Here is an 18,761-nt window from a genome sequence, read left to right on the forward strand (position 1 = left end):
ACCTTGAAAATAAAAATAATAATTTTCACGATGACCTTGACCTTTGACCTTGACCTCATTTCGAAGATCAAAGGTCATCGGTCTTAATGCAAGTGATCTCATGTCTTTATTTATATTAATTTAAAAGCTATAAGCTTAAAAAATGTTAATCAAGACATTCAGGGGCAATAATTTGTTTAGGGGTTTCGGTTACTTTCAGTTAGCTTCTCAATGCTAAAAATACTTTGAAACACCTTGAAAATGGAAAAAAATAATTTTGATGATGACCTTGACCTTTGACCCTGACCTCATTTTGAACATCAAAGGTCATCGGTCTCAATGCAAGTGGTTCCATGTCTCTATCTATATTAATATAAAAGTTATAGGCTTATATAATGATATTCGAGACTTCCAGGGGCAATAACTATGCTTATCCCTTCCATTAATTTCTCAGTGCAAGGGGGTTTTACTCTGAAGTCATTAGCGAAGGTTTCATGTCTCTATGACTTTCGCTTTAGTAGTAGTGATAACAAGCTTTTAAATGCGAGTCTCCCAAATTCACGAAAGGGTCAAAGTTCAAAGTTATCATGCATAATATCTGAATCAATCATGAAGTCAATACTTATCGATATAATATTTCAATGCTATCTTAAGCAGGGAAAAGAGTATAATAAGTGATATTTTCTGGCCTTTTTGGATGACCTTGAACTTTGACTTTGAATAATTTTCAAGGTCAAAGGTCAACGATCCCATTCCAGTTGGTCCCGTGTCTCTACGATAAACCGTTCTCATGTTGGACATTATTTACGAATAAATCGTAAAACCTAAGGGGCAATAACTCCCCTGAGGGGTCTTCGAATCCTTTTGATTGATGCCCATATGAATCCATCTAAGTCTCCTCTATGTTTCAGCAAATGTTTGACGCTCCTATCTTTTACGATTAAAGAGGTATGGAGCGCCAAATTAACATAAACTCAAATAATTGAAGATATCTTCAATTATTTGAAGATATCATCAATTCATTTGATGCGCGCACCAATTAAATTAAAGATCTCTTCAAATAATTAATGATATCTTCAATTCTGAATTATTGCGCGCATTAAATGAATTGATGATAGCATTAATTCTTCTGCTGAATTGATGCGCGCTTTAATTGAATTAATGATCTCTTCAAATGAATTAATGATATCAACAATTGAATTGATGCGCGCTACAATTCAATTGAAGAGAGCAATAATTGATATAATGCGCCCATTAAATCAATTGATGAGAGCAATAATTGAATTGATGCGCGGATTAATTCATTTGATGAGAGCAATAATAGATTTATTGCGCGCATTAATTCAATTATTGCTCTCTTCAATTGAATTAATGATATCTTTAATTCATTTGAAGAGAGCAATAATTCTTTTAGAGAGAGCAACTAAATAATTAAAGATATCTTCAATTCAACATATCCACAATTTAATTAATGATCTCTTTAATTGAATTGTTGCTCTCTTTAAAAGAATTGATGCGCGCATTAATTCCTTATACAAAAGCACTGTAAATAATTAAAGATATCTTCAATTGAATTAAAGAGGTCATCAAATTATTTATACCGAGCTCTAAATCAATTATTGCGAGCAATATTTCTACGAAATTAATGCTCTCGTCAATTTAATTGAAGAGAGCAATATTTGAATTAATGCGGGCATCAAATCTATTATTGCTCTCATTAATTCAATTGATGCTCTCATCAATTGAATTCAAGAGAGCAATAATTGAATTAATGCGCGCATTAAGTCGATTATTGCTATCATTAATTCAATTGATGAGCAGTAATTGAATTGAAGCGCGCATTAATTCATTTGAGGAGAGCAATACTTGATTTAATACGCGCATTAATTCAATTAAAGAGAGCAATAATTGAATTGATGATATCTTCAAATAATTGAAGATATCTTCTTATTTGAGTTTATGTTAATTTGGCGCTCCATAAAGAGGAGTAGCGATAACAAGGATTTTTACGTAAAGTACAATAACTCCGTAAAAGGTCAAAGGTCAATTACGCAGGGTCACATGTGATCATGTTTTGAGATGTTGATTATGATGGGTTATAAAACTATTCGACAAGTCTAAAGATGTCAAATTATTTTTTGGCGGAAAGAAAAGAAGGAAGAAAATAATAAACAGAACAATATCAATAGGACTTTCCACAGAAAGGTGGAAAGCCCTAATTAAACAACCATCACTATGATATACTAGGTACACGGTTTCATTATCACAATGTTATGTTACTTGTTGATGCGACACGGCACTGTTTATCAATGATTAATAATAACAAGAGGCCCACAGGCCTTATCGGTCACCTGAGTACTAATGAAAAGGTATCACTACTCCCACAGGCCTTATCGGTCACCTGAGTACTAGTGAAAAGGTATCACTACTCCCAAGGGCTATGAAATCTAGAAAAGAATTGCCGTTCTGAATATCTAAGCTAAATTTTAATGTTCAGCAACAGTATAAAACAAGGTCTGTTCAGGGGCGGATCCGGGAATTGCGGTTACGGGAGGCGCCACTTTATGTGGCAGGGGGTCTGGGGGTGAAGCCCTGGTGGGGGCCCAGGGGGCGAAGCCCCAGGAAGCTCCTGGATTTTACAGATTTTATAAGGCTTGAAATATATCTCATATTGAGTCTTTTGTACTATTTTCTATCATTTTTTTTATGAGGTGAAATTAATAAAATGACGCAAATTTTAAGGGTTTTGGGAAAACATTAAGTTCTCCCAATAAAGTAATTCAAGAAATCAATAGATTTTGTCATTCATTTCTCCTGGAGTAGAATAAATTATTGCTTCTTACATTGTTTTGTACATTTTTCTAATCAAGATACCACGATTTACGTCAAGATTGGAAATTTTAGGGGGGCGTGCGCGCCGGCTGCACCCCTGCCCTTAAATCCGTCACTGGTGTTCTTAAAACTTCAATGCCCTAAAAAGTGCATACACTGATGAAAGGCTTTACATAATAAGATATACACCACTATGTATTATCATTAAATGATATCACTACTCTTGACCATACCTAAAGTCAAAACCCTTGTATTAACATTAAAAGATATGATTAATTTGGACCCATCCTAGAGTCAAAACCCTGGGTTGTGAAAATTCACCATTTTTGTACATCCTTTTTTGCTATTCCTTTGTATGCACTTATATTTTATATAGTATCAGCAAACTTAAAGAAGTTCTTCAAATCATTATTATAATTTTGACACCACCCTGAAACTGAACCCTTACACCAAGGATTATGCAATTTACAATTTTGGTGAAGGACTACCTGCTCCTTCTCAATATCCATTTAGTTTCAATTTAGTATGAATAGCAAGATGTTAATTAAATGTTTTACACATAAACACTATATACTAAGTTTTACCTCGCCCTGGGTCAGAGCCCCTACCCCGGGGATCATGAAATTTACAATTTTGGTAGAGGCCTTCCTGCTCTACATCATAATTCATTTAGTTTTTCTTGAACATGTGCAGTTCTAGAGAAGGCGATTTTTTGCCCCACCCCTAGGGCCCCAGGGGTGCTGGAGTCCTGTAATTTACAATCTAAGTGCCCCTGGTTCCAAAGATGTTTTATACCAAATTTGGAAAGAATTGGAATGGTAATTATCAAGAAGTCGAACTTTTCTATTGTTCATACATTTAATAACTGACCATTTGGGTCAAGCCCTGATATCAAAACCCCTACTCCTGGGATCATCAAATTTACAATTTTGATAAAGGACTACCTGCTCTTTCTAAATATCCATTTGCAAAATGTAGTTTCAATATAGAAGATGTTATTCAAGTGTTGTACACATAAACACCATAAACTAAAATTGGCCCTTCCCTGGGGGTCAGAACCCCTATCTCGAGGATCATGAATTTACAATTTTGGTAGAGGCCTTCCTGCTCTACATCACTATGCATTTAGTTTTTCTTACACACGTGGGGTTCTAAAGATGTTTGAAAATTGGTCAATTTTGGGCAGTTTTTGTCCCGCACCTAGGGCCTAAGGGGTGCAGGAGTCCTGAAAGTTACAATTTATGCCCCCCCCCCCCCATGTCCCAAGGGTGCTTCATACCAAATTTCAGAAGAATTGGAATGGTAGTCATCAGGAAGAGGTTTTTAAAAAATTTAGAGATTGGCCTTCTATCGGTATAAATATATTTTATCATACCGGTAGAAAGTCAATCTCTAAAGCTTATAAAAAGCGTGAAACGATCACATGAATCAAAAGAGGAATTATATAGACCGAGAATTTATACATTTCAGAGAAATTATTGTCACAATTTTTTTTTATCAAAATAAGGGGGAGGGGGTATTATCCATACTTCAGGTGCCTGTATTCACATGTGGTAAACGCAAAATCTTCGCCCGGGAATGCAGCCATCATGATAAGATTTGCTTTGGCGGGCTCCGATTTAGGGAGAATTCCTTAATTCAAACTAATAAAAAATATTGGAAAGAAATATCTGTTTCTCTTTGAGAGATATCTCTTTTTTAACGATTAAAGAGATATCTCTTATACTTTTAGAGAAATCTCTGTAGGAATTCTTAGAGAGATATCTCTTTAAGTGAAGGAGGTATATCTCAACGTAAAACAGATATCTCTTGAGTAATAGAGATTTCTATGTATTTTGTTGACGTGCTCCGGTGCGATTTCACAATTTATGCAGTATTTAGTATTCTAACAGTTGAAGACATACAAGTTATCGCTTGGCTTCCTATTCGTGTTCCAGCAAAACAACTGTTGGAGTGAAACACATTTAATAAATTGAATTTACGCGGCTCGGGAATCAACCAACCAATGTCACCACAGACCCTTCTCACATAATAACTTCTCTCTCCAGCTAATTTCATGTTTTGTTAATAACTATTTCTGGTAGTCGATTTTTCATCATTTCTGCTGATAACACGTTTCATTGAAAAAACATTTCACTGGTATCTGTACTATTGTCACAAAATTAATCCTGTAGATCCGGAGAATCCGTATGTTAGCCGCAACATGTTTAATAACCATGGCATATTATTACGTAGATAAAAATCGTAGGAGTGGAATGGACAAATCGTTAATCAATCTTTTAAAAAAAACAAAAACAAAAAAACAAAAAAAACTTAACAAGCAAGTCATTATGTTATGGTGGCATATTTCTGCCACCACGCGTCAAATGTTTCTGATGACTTGTCAGAAAATATTTATTATATCTAGGAACTAAAATCTTAAGAGCCACTTATTACGAAATCGTATACATGTTTTAAAATACATTGTGACAAATTATATAATAATTTATGTTGAGTTGTTGAAATAAAACAGTCTAAATCCTCTTCCAGAAAGTCGAATTTTTGTTATATTTGTCTCGATAAAGCAGGTACGCGCTTTAAAAAAGATGTTACATCAACGCATTCAAATTGAAAAAGCCCCAGATATATGGCAGCACATTTCTGTCATAACTTGTCAGACAATTCTTGTCAAATAATGAAGACTTAAAAAAGTACGGGGACCTTTCAGTGTCGTGTCTTGTTCACTAACCATCAACATGCCAACACAACTTTTGAAAGATGATATTTGTTGAAAGTCGCGGAAAAGATGTCAACAAGATGTAGATTTTATGCTAAAAATAAATAGCTTTTGACGATATCTTCCCATCTAATTACAACAACATAACATCTACAACCAAGACGAGAAAACATATCGTTCAGTGCATAAAGATGATGACTTATTGAGTTTAAAAAGTCGACTAATTGTTAAAATCAGTGACATATCGACTTCTTGATATCAAAATGTTGATGTTTAGTGAACAAGACGAAAATGAGAACGAGGATTTTTTTTTCTCTCGACAAGTCGACATAATCATCTGAACAGTCGAAATAATTATCTGACAAGTGACAGAGATATGGCACCCTACAAGATGGTAGATTATGCATACTTAACTCAGCAATTTTGACAAATTTGAACAACGTTCTATGTGTCATTTTATGTCTTTGGGAGACATTAAGTACAATTAAAAAGTTAGAAAATGTTCTTTCCACAGGGGCTAAGCCCGTTTTGGGGCCGAACTCTGTGATACCATAAATATAGAAAATATTTATGGTATCACAGAGTTTGGGCCCAAAACGGGCTTAGCCCCTGTGATATAATGTACTCAAAGTCTGTGTCATGTCTTATTGAGTCTCCCATCCTTGACACATTACTAGTCTTGGTCATCAAAACGCTTTTTACCACCACTCGTTGATGAGGAGAAGACTACCTCAGTGATACTTTGAATTGACAGCCAGGAGTGGACAGAAATCCTCTTCTAAGATTTTTATCTGTGATATTTTGTGTTGACAAGTACGACAACTCTTACAAGATTTTTATCTGTGATATTTTGTGTTGAAAAGTACGACAGAGGTACTATTAATTGATTGGATATTGTTTAACGTCCCTCTGGAGAATATTTCACTCTTATGGAGACGTCAGAGATACTATTACCACAGGCACCTGAAGTATGGATATTACTACCCCCCCCCCTTTTTTTCATAATTTTTTTTGGTGGCAATAATTTCTCTGAAATGTATGAATCCCCAGTCTGTCTCATCCCTCTTTCGATTCATGTAATCGTTTCACGCTTTTTGTAAGCTTTAGAGATTGGCCTTCTACCGGTATAATAAAATACACAAGGTAAGAAACAAAAATTTGTAAACAAACAGGGGGTCCCCGTTTCGGGGCACATTTTCCAAGTAATTACAGCGTTACCTAAGGAATTTTGGCGAGCGGCAGGTCGGGGAGATGTCATACTACAAGTCTCTTCAACTCACAACCCATCTCATCTCTTTTATTTGACAAAATCTTGTGTGCATTGATCGGACAGGGCTTCATCTCTTCCACTGGTAGCCAAAAAGGAGGTCACAGAGCACGTCGTGTGATTGGTCCGCGAATAATCCCGAGACCCTTCGGATGATCCCGAGACTAAGCAATGTCTTTGCGAACCAATCACACGGCGCGTACAACAAATTCGTACTCTGTGATCTCCTTTTTGGCTGCCAGTGGAAGAGATGAAGCCCTGTCCGATCAATGCACACAAGATTTTGTCAAATAAAAGAGATGAGATGGGTTGTGAGTTGAAGAGACTTGTAGTATGACATCTCCCCGACCTGCCGCTCGCCAAAATTCCTTAGGTAACGCTGTAATTACTTGGAAAATGTGCCCCGAAACGGGGACCCCCTGTTTGTTTACAAATTTTTGTTTCTTATACCTTGTGTATTTTATTATACCGGTAGAAGGCCAATCTCTAAAGCTTACAAAAAGCGTGAAACGATTACATGAATCGAAAGAGGGATGAGATAGACTGGGAATTCATACATTTCAGAGAACTTATTGCCACCAAAAAAAAATTATGAAAAAAAGGGGGGGGGGGGTTAGTAATATCCATAATTCAGGTGCCTGTGACTATTACAAGATCTTTCTGGCGCATCGTCTGCCGACATGTTTTTCCTCACCGAAACCCCACAACTGCATGGACAACAACCGTTTCTCTGATGTAAATAATTTATTTACAGTATTGTATACATTGTAGAAAATTATCTTTCTTTAACAACAACAATTTTCATGGGGTGGGGAGGGGTACGTGTTTTTATTTTTGGATAGCTTGCATACTTAGAAGTAAATTTCTACACAAATTAAGGTAAAGTTGTTTATAAATGAAACTTTATGGAACTTCGATGAAATCGAACCTCTCTATCAACGTGTTGTTTTTAACTATATATGCAGTTTACACACTACGGTATGATGTTAGATATAGGTTAATTTTGCAAATCTCAACCCTACTTACTCATAAAAAGTCCACACCTTAAAAGCATATTAACTCGTATTTTGACAGGTATGTATTCGAATTCATGACGTAGAAAATGTAAACACTTGTAAAAGTTGATTTAGAACTCGAATTCTTCACTGGAAATGCACATGAATGGACCTTCGCTTTTCTCACACCGATAAACCTTGCCAAACCGGAAACGGAAGATGCCCCTGCAGCAAAGACCAGCGCCGCATTCCGTGCTGTCCGAACACTTGGCTCCTGTCAACAAGTCATCAAAGAAAAGAAATGAAAATACAACTCGACTCATTAATGTAACTGATTAAAAGCAACCCGAAAACTAATATCCATAAGTTACCTAATTGCTTGAGGAATTCTGGACCAGGCTTCAGCTTTTCAACGTTTCTGCAAATTCCAATCCCACGACCTTTGAAAAATCAAAAATAGTTAATGATAAAGACACATACATGTATATGTATTTTTTAAACGCAGGAAACCAGAAAAATACAATATGGGAAAATGATATTACCCATCAGAATTGACTGTTGTCGGTCCTTCAAGCATACATTCTTCGCGTCACAACACTGACTAGTATGTCCACACTGCTCGTCGGTTTCAACACACTGAAAACAAAATTACGTAATAATGTACTGTACCTATCTTAACCAATTCAATCCCCCACTCCATTTGGATCCACCACTAAACACCCCAATATCCAAAGAACATGCAATTTAGACATAAGTATGGGAAGGACGGGTACAGATCAGTTTCTTGGAGTCCGAGCTCGGTGTTCAAAGAGGGCGTTATTTAAAGATTGTACATTTCATTATGTTTAAGTGGCAAGAACATAAATGTATAAGAACGATAGCGATAATTGTATTTTTTTTTTATTGCTGAATATTGTAGGAGTACTTACTGCACGCAACGTAGAAATGATAAATGTTTTCTTAAAATTTTCAAGTAAAAGACCCAAACTTGGCTGATGCGCGGTACAGTAGAACGTGCTGGACAGTATTAAATCTATTTCCCCCTGTCATTTAGGATTGATCCGGACAATTATCTGCCATATTGTGTCCAGTAATAACTGCAACAAATGTCATTTTCACCCGTGATGGATGCTTTAGAACATTAATGACTTCACTTTTTATTGCTTCGCCTCAAAAACTGCGGAAGATAACTACATCCTCTGGATATGAGATATGGAATATGTCCTACCTCTTCAGAAAGATCAATGATATATCGAGATAAAGCACAACATTATTGGCATGTTTAATGCTGGCAGAGATTTATACAAGCAATAATGGAATCGGTTGACGTTTTGAAATTGTTTATTCAATAAAAATAGAATGCTTACCACCCGTTCCATTATAAAATACATGTAAATTCAACATGCAGATAACGATATATGGTAAGGGCTTAATTTGGTCCCTTAAAATGTGCAAAATCTAGTTTATTATTCTAATACTTCAAGTTTTTGTGATGGAACTATGATTAGGTATTGTATCGTCTGCTTTTGTCTTCTGACTTCACCTTTTTCAGTGTTTTTTTTTTTTTTAAATTTATTATTATTGTTTCAAAAACATCGTGCGACTTTGTAAACCTTCTTCTGTGCTCATGAAAACTGGAAATATTTTTGATGTTTCACTGAAGGATCAGCTCCATTTTCCCCTATTAATAATATACATGTAATGCACTATTTATGGACCAAACGTAAACTTTGCTTTAAACAACGAAAGTAATTTTAAGAGGACAAATTAGTGTCATGTGGGGAACATGGATTAAATTTTAAAGAATTTGGGGTACCTCGCTTTCACCTTTCTTTGTAGGAAAAATAAAGGGGGGGGGGTGTCAAATAAAATCTCCTGTACTATTTTTAAGTTTTAGCGATGAAACTTGACACTAAGTACAGTGATATATACCTAGCATGAAGGATGAATCCTTTTGTTTGGGATGTTTTGTGTCAAGATCACAAAAAGTAAGAGATATTTTCTGGCTGATATGTCACATGCTACTGGAGCTTTATAAATGATACTTCACATTACAAGTCTCTATCAAAAATGTACAAACCAATGTTTCCAATTGTATTGAGGTCAAAGGTCAATGCCACCACCTCAAAGGAGGTAACTTTGACTTCGGGATGTTTAAAATGTGCAAGAGAAATTTGACTCTAAACGGGGACCTACAGTCACTGAATTTGTTGTGATTTTTAATAATTTGAACTACATGTGTCTGAATGACTCAAATGCCCACTCCCTGGGGGCAAATCAAAGTGGATATCTTCAGTTGGTTTTGTTCAAGGAAGTGAAGAGATTACATGTATTTATCAGTTACTCATTATCATGTTTGGCATAAAGGTTTTGTTAATCAAATATGAACTCCCAACTTGTAACAAATTTCTATTTTCAGTTTTAGCAGTCACACCCATTCACCACATGACTCCCATATTTACCCCAGTCAACCTCTTCATCATACATGTACCAACCCATGGTACACATATGAACACCTAATTATAAAGCGTTCTCGATTGAAAGCTGGGTAACCATTCTTTTACTTTCAGTATCAGCAGCAAAACCCTTTGACTCTAAAAACAATCCCTGACGAGGCCTTCATTTAACCCGGACAGACAACTATATGCCCCTCCCATTTTCACAGGTGGGAGTATACAAATAAGCTGAATTCAGAAAAATGTATGATATATGTAAATCATATTGAGACATAATCTCTTTAAACCTAAATAATTTAAGAAGACCTGCATGGGGGATTCTTTCACTCAGACTGTTAACTGTTTAGAAATAGTATGTACACTAATATTTCTATTTCAGTGTTCCAATGAATGTACAAAGTTGATAAAAAGAAGTTTGGAAATCTGGCTGAGTAAAATCGAACACAAGCTTAGCACAACACAGATATGGATTCAAGTCTCATAACCACGACAGAATTAAATTAGGTGACGCTTTTGCCATGATCCGTTTTTTGGTATTAATTTTCCGTACTAACGAGAATTTTCCACAAGTATGCAAATCAAACGACACTCGCGATACCCCATTCATTAATATAAGCGACAGAAATGAATAGGGGAATTATTTATCCTTGAAGGATGTGATTTCCTTAGAATACATACTAATCTTTCATCATTACCGTGTGCATTTCATCAGAGGGGTTTCGCCTATCACCGTGGGTGCAAATTGAATTTCGACACTTACGAAGTCTGAACACTTTCCCCTGTGAAGACGGATTGCTCTTGGTTTTCTGTAATCAGAACCTATTCAAATTCTGATTGAGATCTGCATATTATTCAGTGTTTAAAAAAAAGCATCGAGGGGATCCAATGAAATTGATTGTGGAAACGGAATTTTAATATGGAGATATACTTTTTGCAAGGATCTTGCATAAACAGAATCATCCATGCATCCTTATTTGAAGCATAACATCTCGATATGCTATAAACTCAATAGTATTTTGGCAAGAGTTCTTCATGTTAGTTTTTTTTATGTATTAAGAGTCTATGATTTGTAATAGGGATAGTTTATTGCACAAAAAGATCCAAACATTACGGTGCAAAATATCTCACGTGAACGTGACTACAAATACCCCACGTGAACGTGACTACAAATATCCCACGTGAACATTACAACATTTGAATTGTGCGTTGATTCGAATGTCCTAGAGGGCAAATATTTTGTGGAATATTATGTTTAGTCTCTCTGTCCGCAACACTAAATGTTGTCATATCATTACAGACTTCATACATAGTGAAAAGAAAGTCAACGCAACTTGAATGATGAGAGTTATTTATGTAGGTCATGGCCAAATTTCCATTCAATTGGCCACACCCAATAACATAGCGGTTCATAAAACGACTTCTTTCGAATAACAATTATATAGAGGAAAACGAAACATTATAGATACTCTGCCACACTAAACAAAGAAAATACGAGGCAGACGATAATACACTAGTCTGCGGATTAATTTCAAAATGTACAAGTATATTTGATATGTGTTTATGAAACTATGACCACGTGGCCAAGGCCTATAATGGTATTTTAAACCCTTGACCTTAAGATATGACCTTCATGATCTGATATAGTTTTTATCATGAATTTGTAAAATCAAGTCATTACTTTTCCGCAGAAGAAATAAACTGAAAACTTTTATTTTGGTGGTCTGATGATCAGGTGATCTCCTAGATTTTGTTTGAATGTACCATTCAAAAAAGTTTTCTAACGACTATAGACACGTCAACAGCTGTTTGTGAAAAGTCGCATATATTGACCTCAAGGCCGTAGACAAGTAATGAGTTCTTTATCGACCTGTTAGATTTAGCTTTCGCGTTTGATGCCAGGCGTTTGGCAAATGAACACTCACGACCTATCTTAAAGGTACATACATACATGTATATGCTCCAATTTTTATGCTAGATTTTAATTAAGATATCAATACTACGGTATTCTATGTATACAATGAAATAGAATTCTATTAGATATGCATTAAAAAAAAAACTACGGTTGTACATGTTGAGATTTCAAGTTTCCGAAACGAGCTGAGTGGTAACCACGTGACTGTCTTATTAGCACATCACGTGCTATTTTCCCATCAACTCGCTACCCTTTAGTGTCACGTGATCTAGAATATAAATGAATTTAGTGTGATACGTCGTTATCTTCACCTGTTTTCATTTTAAAAAGGATTATTGGTATGGACTATATTTTAGCATGAACTATAAAGGATTATTGGTATGGACTATATTTTAGCATGAACTATAAAGGATTATTGGTATGGACTATATTTTAGCATGAACTATAAAGGATTATTGGTATGGACTATATTTTAGCATGAACTATAAAGAAAGGTGAAGATAACGAACAGTGATCAATCACATAACTCCTATAAGCAATACAAAATAGATAGTTGGGCAAACACGGACCCCTGGACACACCAGAGGTGGGATCAGGTGCCTAGGAAGAGTAAGCACCCCCTGTCGACCGGTCACACCCACCTTGAGCCCCATATCCTATAAGTATTGTACACTCAAACAAAGGCCAAGTATCACTGGTGATGACAAAGGTGTATACCAGTGTATGTTCTTATATGCTTTTAAACTATTGCTAGTATTTTATTTAGATGTTGCAGTCTGTGATTTCTAGATTTCAATGTTATCAATGTCTATATCAATAGTCCATAGATTTATATGTAAATGTACCATTTATTACCTTCTTATCTCTCCACAACAGAATCGGGGAAGGATATAGTACTTACTTGTTTGTGTGTTTATGTTTTCGCTTTAAGCTACAAATCTCATCGGATTTTTATCAAACTTTCAGGAAAGATACCTTAAACATGTTCTTAGTTCCCATCGGTTATATAAAGGTTATGGCTAAAAGTATCAAGGTAGTCAAAATAGAAATTCCTAAAAATGATTATGTACAAGATTTGTAAACCGTATTCCTCTTCCCCTTAATGTTATCAGATTTGCTGAAATTTTATCCCGCATTTAGACCTTGGTTCTCATGGTTTTCAAGGCTACAGATAAAAGGTCAAAGTAATTAGTAAGGAAATTCCGAAAGTCTTCGTGCACAATATTTAAACAGCATTGTTTATGCGCATTTTGTCAGACTTGCAGGAATCATACCCAGTATGAAATATTTGGTTCCTATTGATTTTCGATGTCGCAAATAAAAGATAATGGTCAATGGAATGAAAATTCCGAAGCTTCTTCTAGACGAGGTTTATTTTCTCAACCAAAGTTTGCCGAACTTTTAGAAATGGTACTTTACATATAGATCTTTGTCTCTATTAATTTTCGGTGTGAAATTCAAAAGTTCATGGTCACTGTAAGAGAAATTCCAGAAATTGTGTGTACAAGATTAAGCTTCATATTTTATCTTTTTTCTCTCGAAGTTTCAGGAATTATACCTTTTATACATTCCTCGCTTTCTATTGGCTTTGAAGATTACAGATGAAAGGTCAAAGTCAGATAATTCAAAACTTTCTCGTGTACAATATGTTTGATACATTTTCATCTAAATTTTATCAGACTTGTAGGAATGTTATAATTACTTTGCATACATATCGTGCCTTTTATTAGTTTTCAAGGTACATGTACTTTTGTATCCAACTTTCATTGAATAAAGATACGGATTCCTGGGCCGCGTTCAAGATCGTAGCGGCTACGTAGGGCTCGGTAGCGCTACAATCTTGAACGATGTGCTAGGTTAGCCCCTACGTAGGGATAACAAGTGTTAATTCATACAGTGCGTTCAATATACCTAGATGTCTAGCCTAGCAGCTAGGCTAGCCGCTACGATCTTGAACGCAGCCCTGGCCTATCAAGAAGGATCATAACTTAGGTCATTGGACAAGTCATTTCCTGTAAACCAGTCTCTGTCGTTTATTTGATTTTAAATGCATTTCAAGAATGCTTATCTTAAATCCGGGTCTTGGTTCCTTGTATTTTTTGAAGACTGAATATGAAAAGTCAATGTTACTACTTACTTATGTTTCTATCGCGCGATATGTCATGTTGCGATGGGATCTCGCGCTTTGCGGGGCCTTATTTTACGTCATACTTTCGCCTAACTGTAAACATTAAATACATTGCATGCTTATAAACATTGCAGTACGAGTAAATGTACATACATGTATTCAAAACAATTCAAAATAAAATCATACTTTAAAGAATTATATGGGCGGCGGAAAGGACAAAAAAATACCATACAGGAGAAAATAAACACTTGAATGACCATTAAAACTTAATGACATTAAATGCTGAATCAACGGAACTATTTGCAAAACAAATATACATAAAAGCAAAATTACAGACGTAATTGCAAAACGAACGGTTATCTTTGCAAAACGAACAATACATAAAAAAAAGTTCGTTAGGTTTTTATGTCTGTTCATCACGCGTTTATGTATCTTGATTTCAATATATGTACATGTGTATATATGGTAAGGAACCGTTTATCTTAATTTTATTGTCATTTATTTGCAAAATGTTGTGCATATAAAATTATTTGCTGTGTATTTTGAAAGTGGTTTGTCTTGTTTTGGTTTTTTTTAATGTATATTTGTTTTTGCAAAAAAAAAAAGGTCCGTTGATTCAGCATTTTATGTCACTTATTAAGTTTTTATGGTCATTGAAATGATACCAAGTGTTTATTCTCTCTTATATATATATATATATATATATATATATATATATATATATATATACATTTTTGCCTTTTCCGCTGCCCATGCTTAAGTCCTATCTAACGTCTGAGTTTCGGAAGACAAAAATATCATCTCTGATATCATATACCAGTAACGAAACAACAAAGTAATTAATCCAGGTAATCAATAAAAGATCAATTTTGAAATAGTTGATCTTGTGGAAAAGAGAGAGTTATCTGATGAGCATGCAACCCTTCGATAAGTAGTGAATATGACGTCCACAACGAACAACTTTGAATATCTGAACACTGATTTATTTCAGCAGTTAAGACACATCGATACTCGGACGTGTCATCACTGCCGATTTAGAATTTTGTGCTCATCAGTCTGTGACGTTCAAATATTGATTTCCGAAATCTCCAGAGAACATTATCTATCCTCGAATTTATCGTTGTAGTTCGAGAATTGATAGAGCTAATAGGGGAGAGAAAAAGTTTATGCACTCTTGCGAGTTGACAAAAACCGACTTTCCATTACCGACTAACGGGATAAATTATGTTCTGGATGTATTTTTCATGAAAAATCGCGGTGGTTTTCTTCTTCTTTTTTTTCAAACAGAAAGACATTTGATAAAAATTGGCATAGTATACCTTACCCGGAATAAATTCAAACAACCGTAAACCAGACATATACTTGATTTGCTACAGTGTACGAAATTATATTGACAGCCATGAAATGGTGTGAGTTACTTCTCAGTAAATATTATCCATTGACTAAAGGCATAGGCGTAGCTTGGGTTCAAATATTACCGAGGCAGGGGGTCTGGGGAGCGCCCCCTAGAAGCTATCGACATTTTAACAATGTAAAAGGTGGGGTTTTTTTTTTTTACCGAGGCAGCTGCCTCGGTTGCCTCAATGGAAGCTACGCCACTGCTAAAGGTTGTAATGAATTTAAGTTCTGATTGGATTTTTCAAAAAATGTATCAAACCTTAAAACTCATTCACTATTGTGGATGTCTTTGGTAACCGACAGAAGAAGGAAATATATTTAATATTAAATTTTTCGTCTATACTAAATCAAAACATCAACGCTTCACTAAGGAAAATCAATGAATCAAAGGTTTTTATAAAACACTAAATCAAGTTTTAAATAATGTTTATTTTGTCGAAGTATTTACTCCACTCAGATAAATAATCAAAAATATTTCCAAAGTTATGGATAATATAAGATATTTTATACACAAAAAGTTTTTTTCATAGTAAATCAAGGTATCAAATTTTCTACACCTACTAAAGTTTAATAATTGTAGCATCAAAGATGTTACAAATACTATGGGAATCAAAGTTTTATCATAGAAAATTAAAACACCAAGATGTACAAATGCATCCTGAAATTTATTCCTTGAATGCTATCGCTAAGAACACATAGATGAAGGTAATAGTATGCAAGTAGAATTACAGAAAGATAATTTCTTTAGATATTTAAGCAGAGATGAAGAAGAGGAGGGCTAAGTACATGTAGTATCGCTATGTGCATGTACAAAATATATGTCTACAGTCTTATTACTATTCAAGTATATATCAGAATTTTATTTCAAATACAATTTAGGGAAGAAATTAAATTTGATGGCGGAGGGCTATACAGATGAAAACGCCTGAAATATCTATATATCGGGGCCCGGTTGTATCAATATTTAATGTGACATTAAAGCCTCATTAAATTCAAAATATTTGATGTGACATTAAGTTCCGTTGTACCAAATATTTAATGAAAGGATCCATTCATTAAACGCTGGATTTGATGTACGGTCTAGGGCATCATTAATCGTTCATTAAATATGGCGAACAACATAATGTTAGAACATTTGGAAGAAAAAGAAGGGATCGCGCATTAGGATTCGAACCAGTGCAGTTAACAAATAATGGGACAGGCAGTCTATCCACTAGACCACACAGTGGTAAAGCATACACTACATGGGATTCGTTTAGCTGCAAAAATGTAGCCCTCTCCAATTTTTTTATTTTTATTCTGACGTTTTCTGGAGAGGGCTACAATTCCATAGGATCTTCGTAATGGTGCAAAATATTATTTTATTATGAATAACCTGTAAGAAGCTCCGTGTATTTGCCTCCACCCCTGCCGAAAGTCACTTTTCATGAAAAAGAGACAAATTCCAAGTAAAACATCTTTCATTTTGTTTCCAAAATGCTGGGTTTTTTTTTTACAATTATAAAGGTTTTCTTTCGGTTTATTTGTCGAAATTAACAAATCAAGATATTTGTCAATTTCTAACATTAACTATAGTTATATTAATACAGGAAGTACCGTCGGACCGTGCACTATTTTTTCGTCTAGGAAGATTTTACCATATTGACAAAATCACGTGACCATAAAAGGTGCAGACAAACTTCTTCACGAGTCTTTGAAGAGGTAAATTAATAGACTTAATTTTCGACTTCGGAAGTGTAACACTTTTGTGGGAAATAAAAATAGACTTTCAACATCTTTAAGTTTGTGTCTTAATCACGCTATTCAACGCAATAGCAAATTTTTAGAAAAAAAGCTCCAAGTTGAATTTTAAGTACAAAAGGGTCATGTTTATCACCACCTGGCTCACGAACCCAATATTCGTGTTTTGATCCTTCATTTTGTTGTACATATGCAAAAAGTATACTTTGCAATAAAAGTTTATAGCTTTTGTTTCCGTATAGTAATACTTCCTTAATCTACCCCATTTCAACATCACATCTCTGTGATGTACCCCCTTTTCACTATCATACCTCCTTAATCTACCCCACTTCTTTACCCACTGCGATATGAACAAAACATTTACATTTACGTGGTAATCCGCGATGAGGAAGCATCACATGACTCTATCTTATTTTGAAGAATTCAATGTGAAATATAAACCTTTCTAAAAACTCACAAATGGAATAAACCGCCAGAGATATTCTGAAAACTACTATAGCATTTTAAAATCTTTAAATCTGACATAAATAATGTCGAAAATGCACTAAGAATTTTTTTTGTTACAACTACATTCACTTTCTACATTAATTACTTTATATTCATTCAATCCTAGACGACTTATCCAAGTTACCTGTGGGAAAAGATAAAATACAACTCACATTTAGACTTCTTCGGTGAAGTTTCCAATTTTTTTGAAATAAGGGCCCATGGTTGTAATACTGGTACCAGTAGGACTCCACACCGAGGACAAACAAACAGATAACAATCACTCCGGGCTTCACACTAAACATTGTCAGTCTGTCTGGAAGTGTGTGGAAGAGAGAGAAAGAATGAAGACAGAGTGTGGGTTTCTCCTGTTGGAAGGCTTCTATTAGCTCTGAGAGAGAGCAGTCTGGGAGTGCTTTATAGCCCGCTATTGATCGCTACACATAGTTTGACAATACAAGGAATATCACTTTGCCTTTGATATACGAATGACCGGTTGTAACGTTTGAGCTACCGGTAAATATCTAGCATTAGTTGATTGAAATTTGAATGCATTTACTAGCTAATATATTGAATACCATGCCCACTGATTTTTGCTTCATCGATCGGCTGCTCACGTAGAGAAACATAAGTTTATACATATAATGCAGAAGTACATACTTATGGCGGTGTACATACTAGCACGAAGGTTCCAAAATGTTCTGTTTATTCATATACATTAAAATACCTTCAAATAAATATCTTCTTTTAGATTGTTTTGCTCTCGCTTTCTCCCCCACTTAAGAACACACCAAGTGCTGGTTAGTGGTCAATTGCACGCGTTTACGTTTAAATAATACAATGAAAATTTGT

At 35.0% G+C, this 18,761-nt stretch overlaps 1 protein-coding gene across 1 annotated transcript; it reads right to left on the bottom strand.

Annotated features, from left to right (window-relative positions):
* Positions 1 to 7,519: 7,519 nt before the first annotated feature.
* Positions 7,520 to 18,521, bottom strand: LOC125647964 (uncharacterized). Its single transcript, XM_048874840.2, has 4 exons — positions 18,083 to 18,521; positions 8,332 to 8,425; positions 8,161 to 8,229; positions 7,520 to 8,063 (listed from the first exon to the last, which is right to left on the bottom strand). Exons 1-4 carry the CDS (start codon positions 18,212 to 18,214, stop codon positions 7,921 to 7,923), a joined length of 438 nt encoding a protein of 145 aa, XP_048730797.1. The 5' UTR covers positions 18,215 to 18,521; the 3' UTR covers positions 7,520 to 7,920.
* Between the last annotated feature and the right edge of the window lie 240 nt (positions 18,522 to 18,761).

The sequence above is a fragment of the Ostrea edulis genome, chromosome 6 (genome assembly GCF_947568905.1).
Source record: "Ostrea edulis chromosome 6, xbOstEdul1.1, whole genome shotgun sequence".
NCBI lineage: Eukaryota > Metazoa > Mollusca > Bivalvia > Ostreida > Ostreidae > Ostrea > Ostrea edulis.

Excerpts from the sequence above, each read along its gene's own strand:
- LOC125647964 (XM_048874840.2), bottom strand. The coding sequence starts at position 18,214 with ATGTTTAGTGTGAAGCCCGGAGTGATTGTTATCTGTTTGTTTGTCCTC. Across the intron at positions 8,426-18,082 it reads TTCACCGAAGAAGTCTAAAT|TGTGTTGAAACCGACGAGCA; the intron begins GTGAGTTGTATT and ends TTTTGTTTTCAG. Across the intron at positions 8,230-8,331 it reads ACAACAGTCAATTCTGATGG|GTCGTGGGATTGGAATTTGC; the intron begins GTAATATCATTT and ends GATTTTTCAAAG.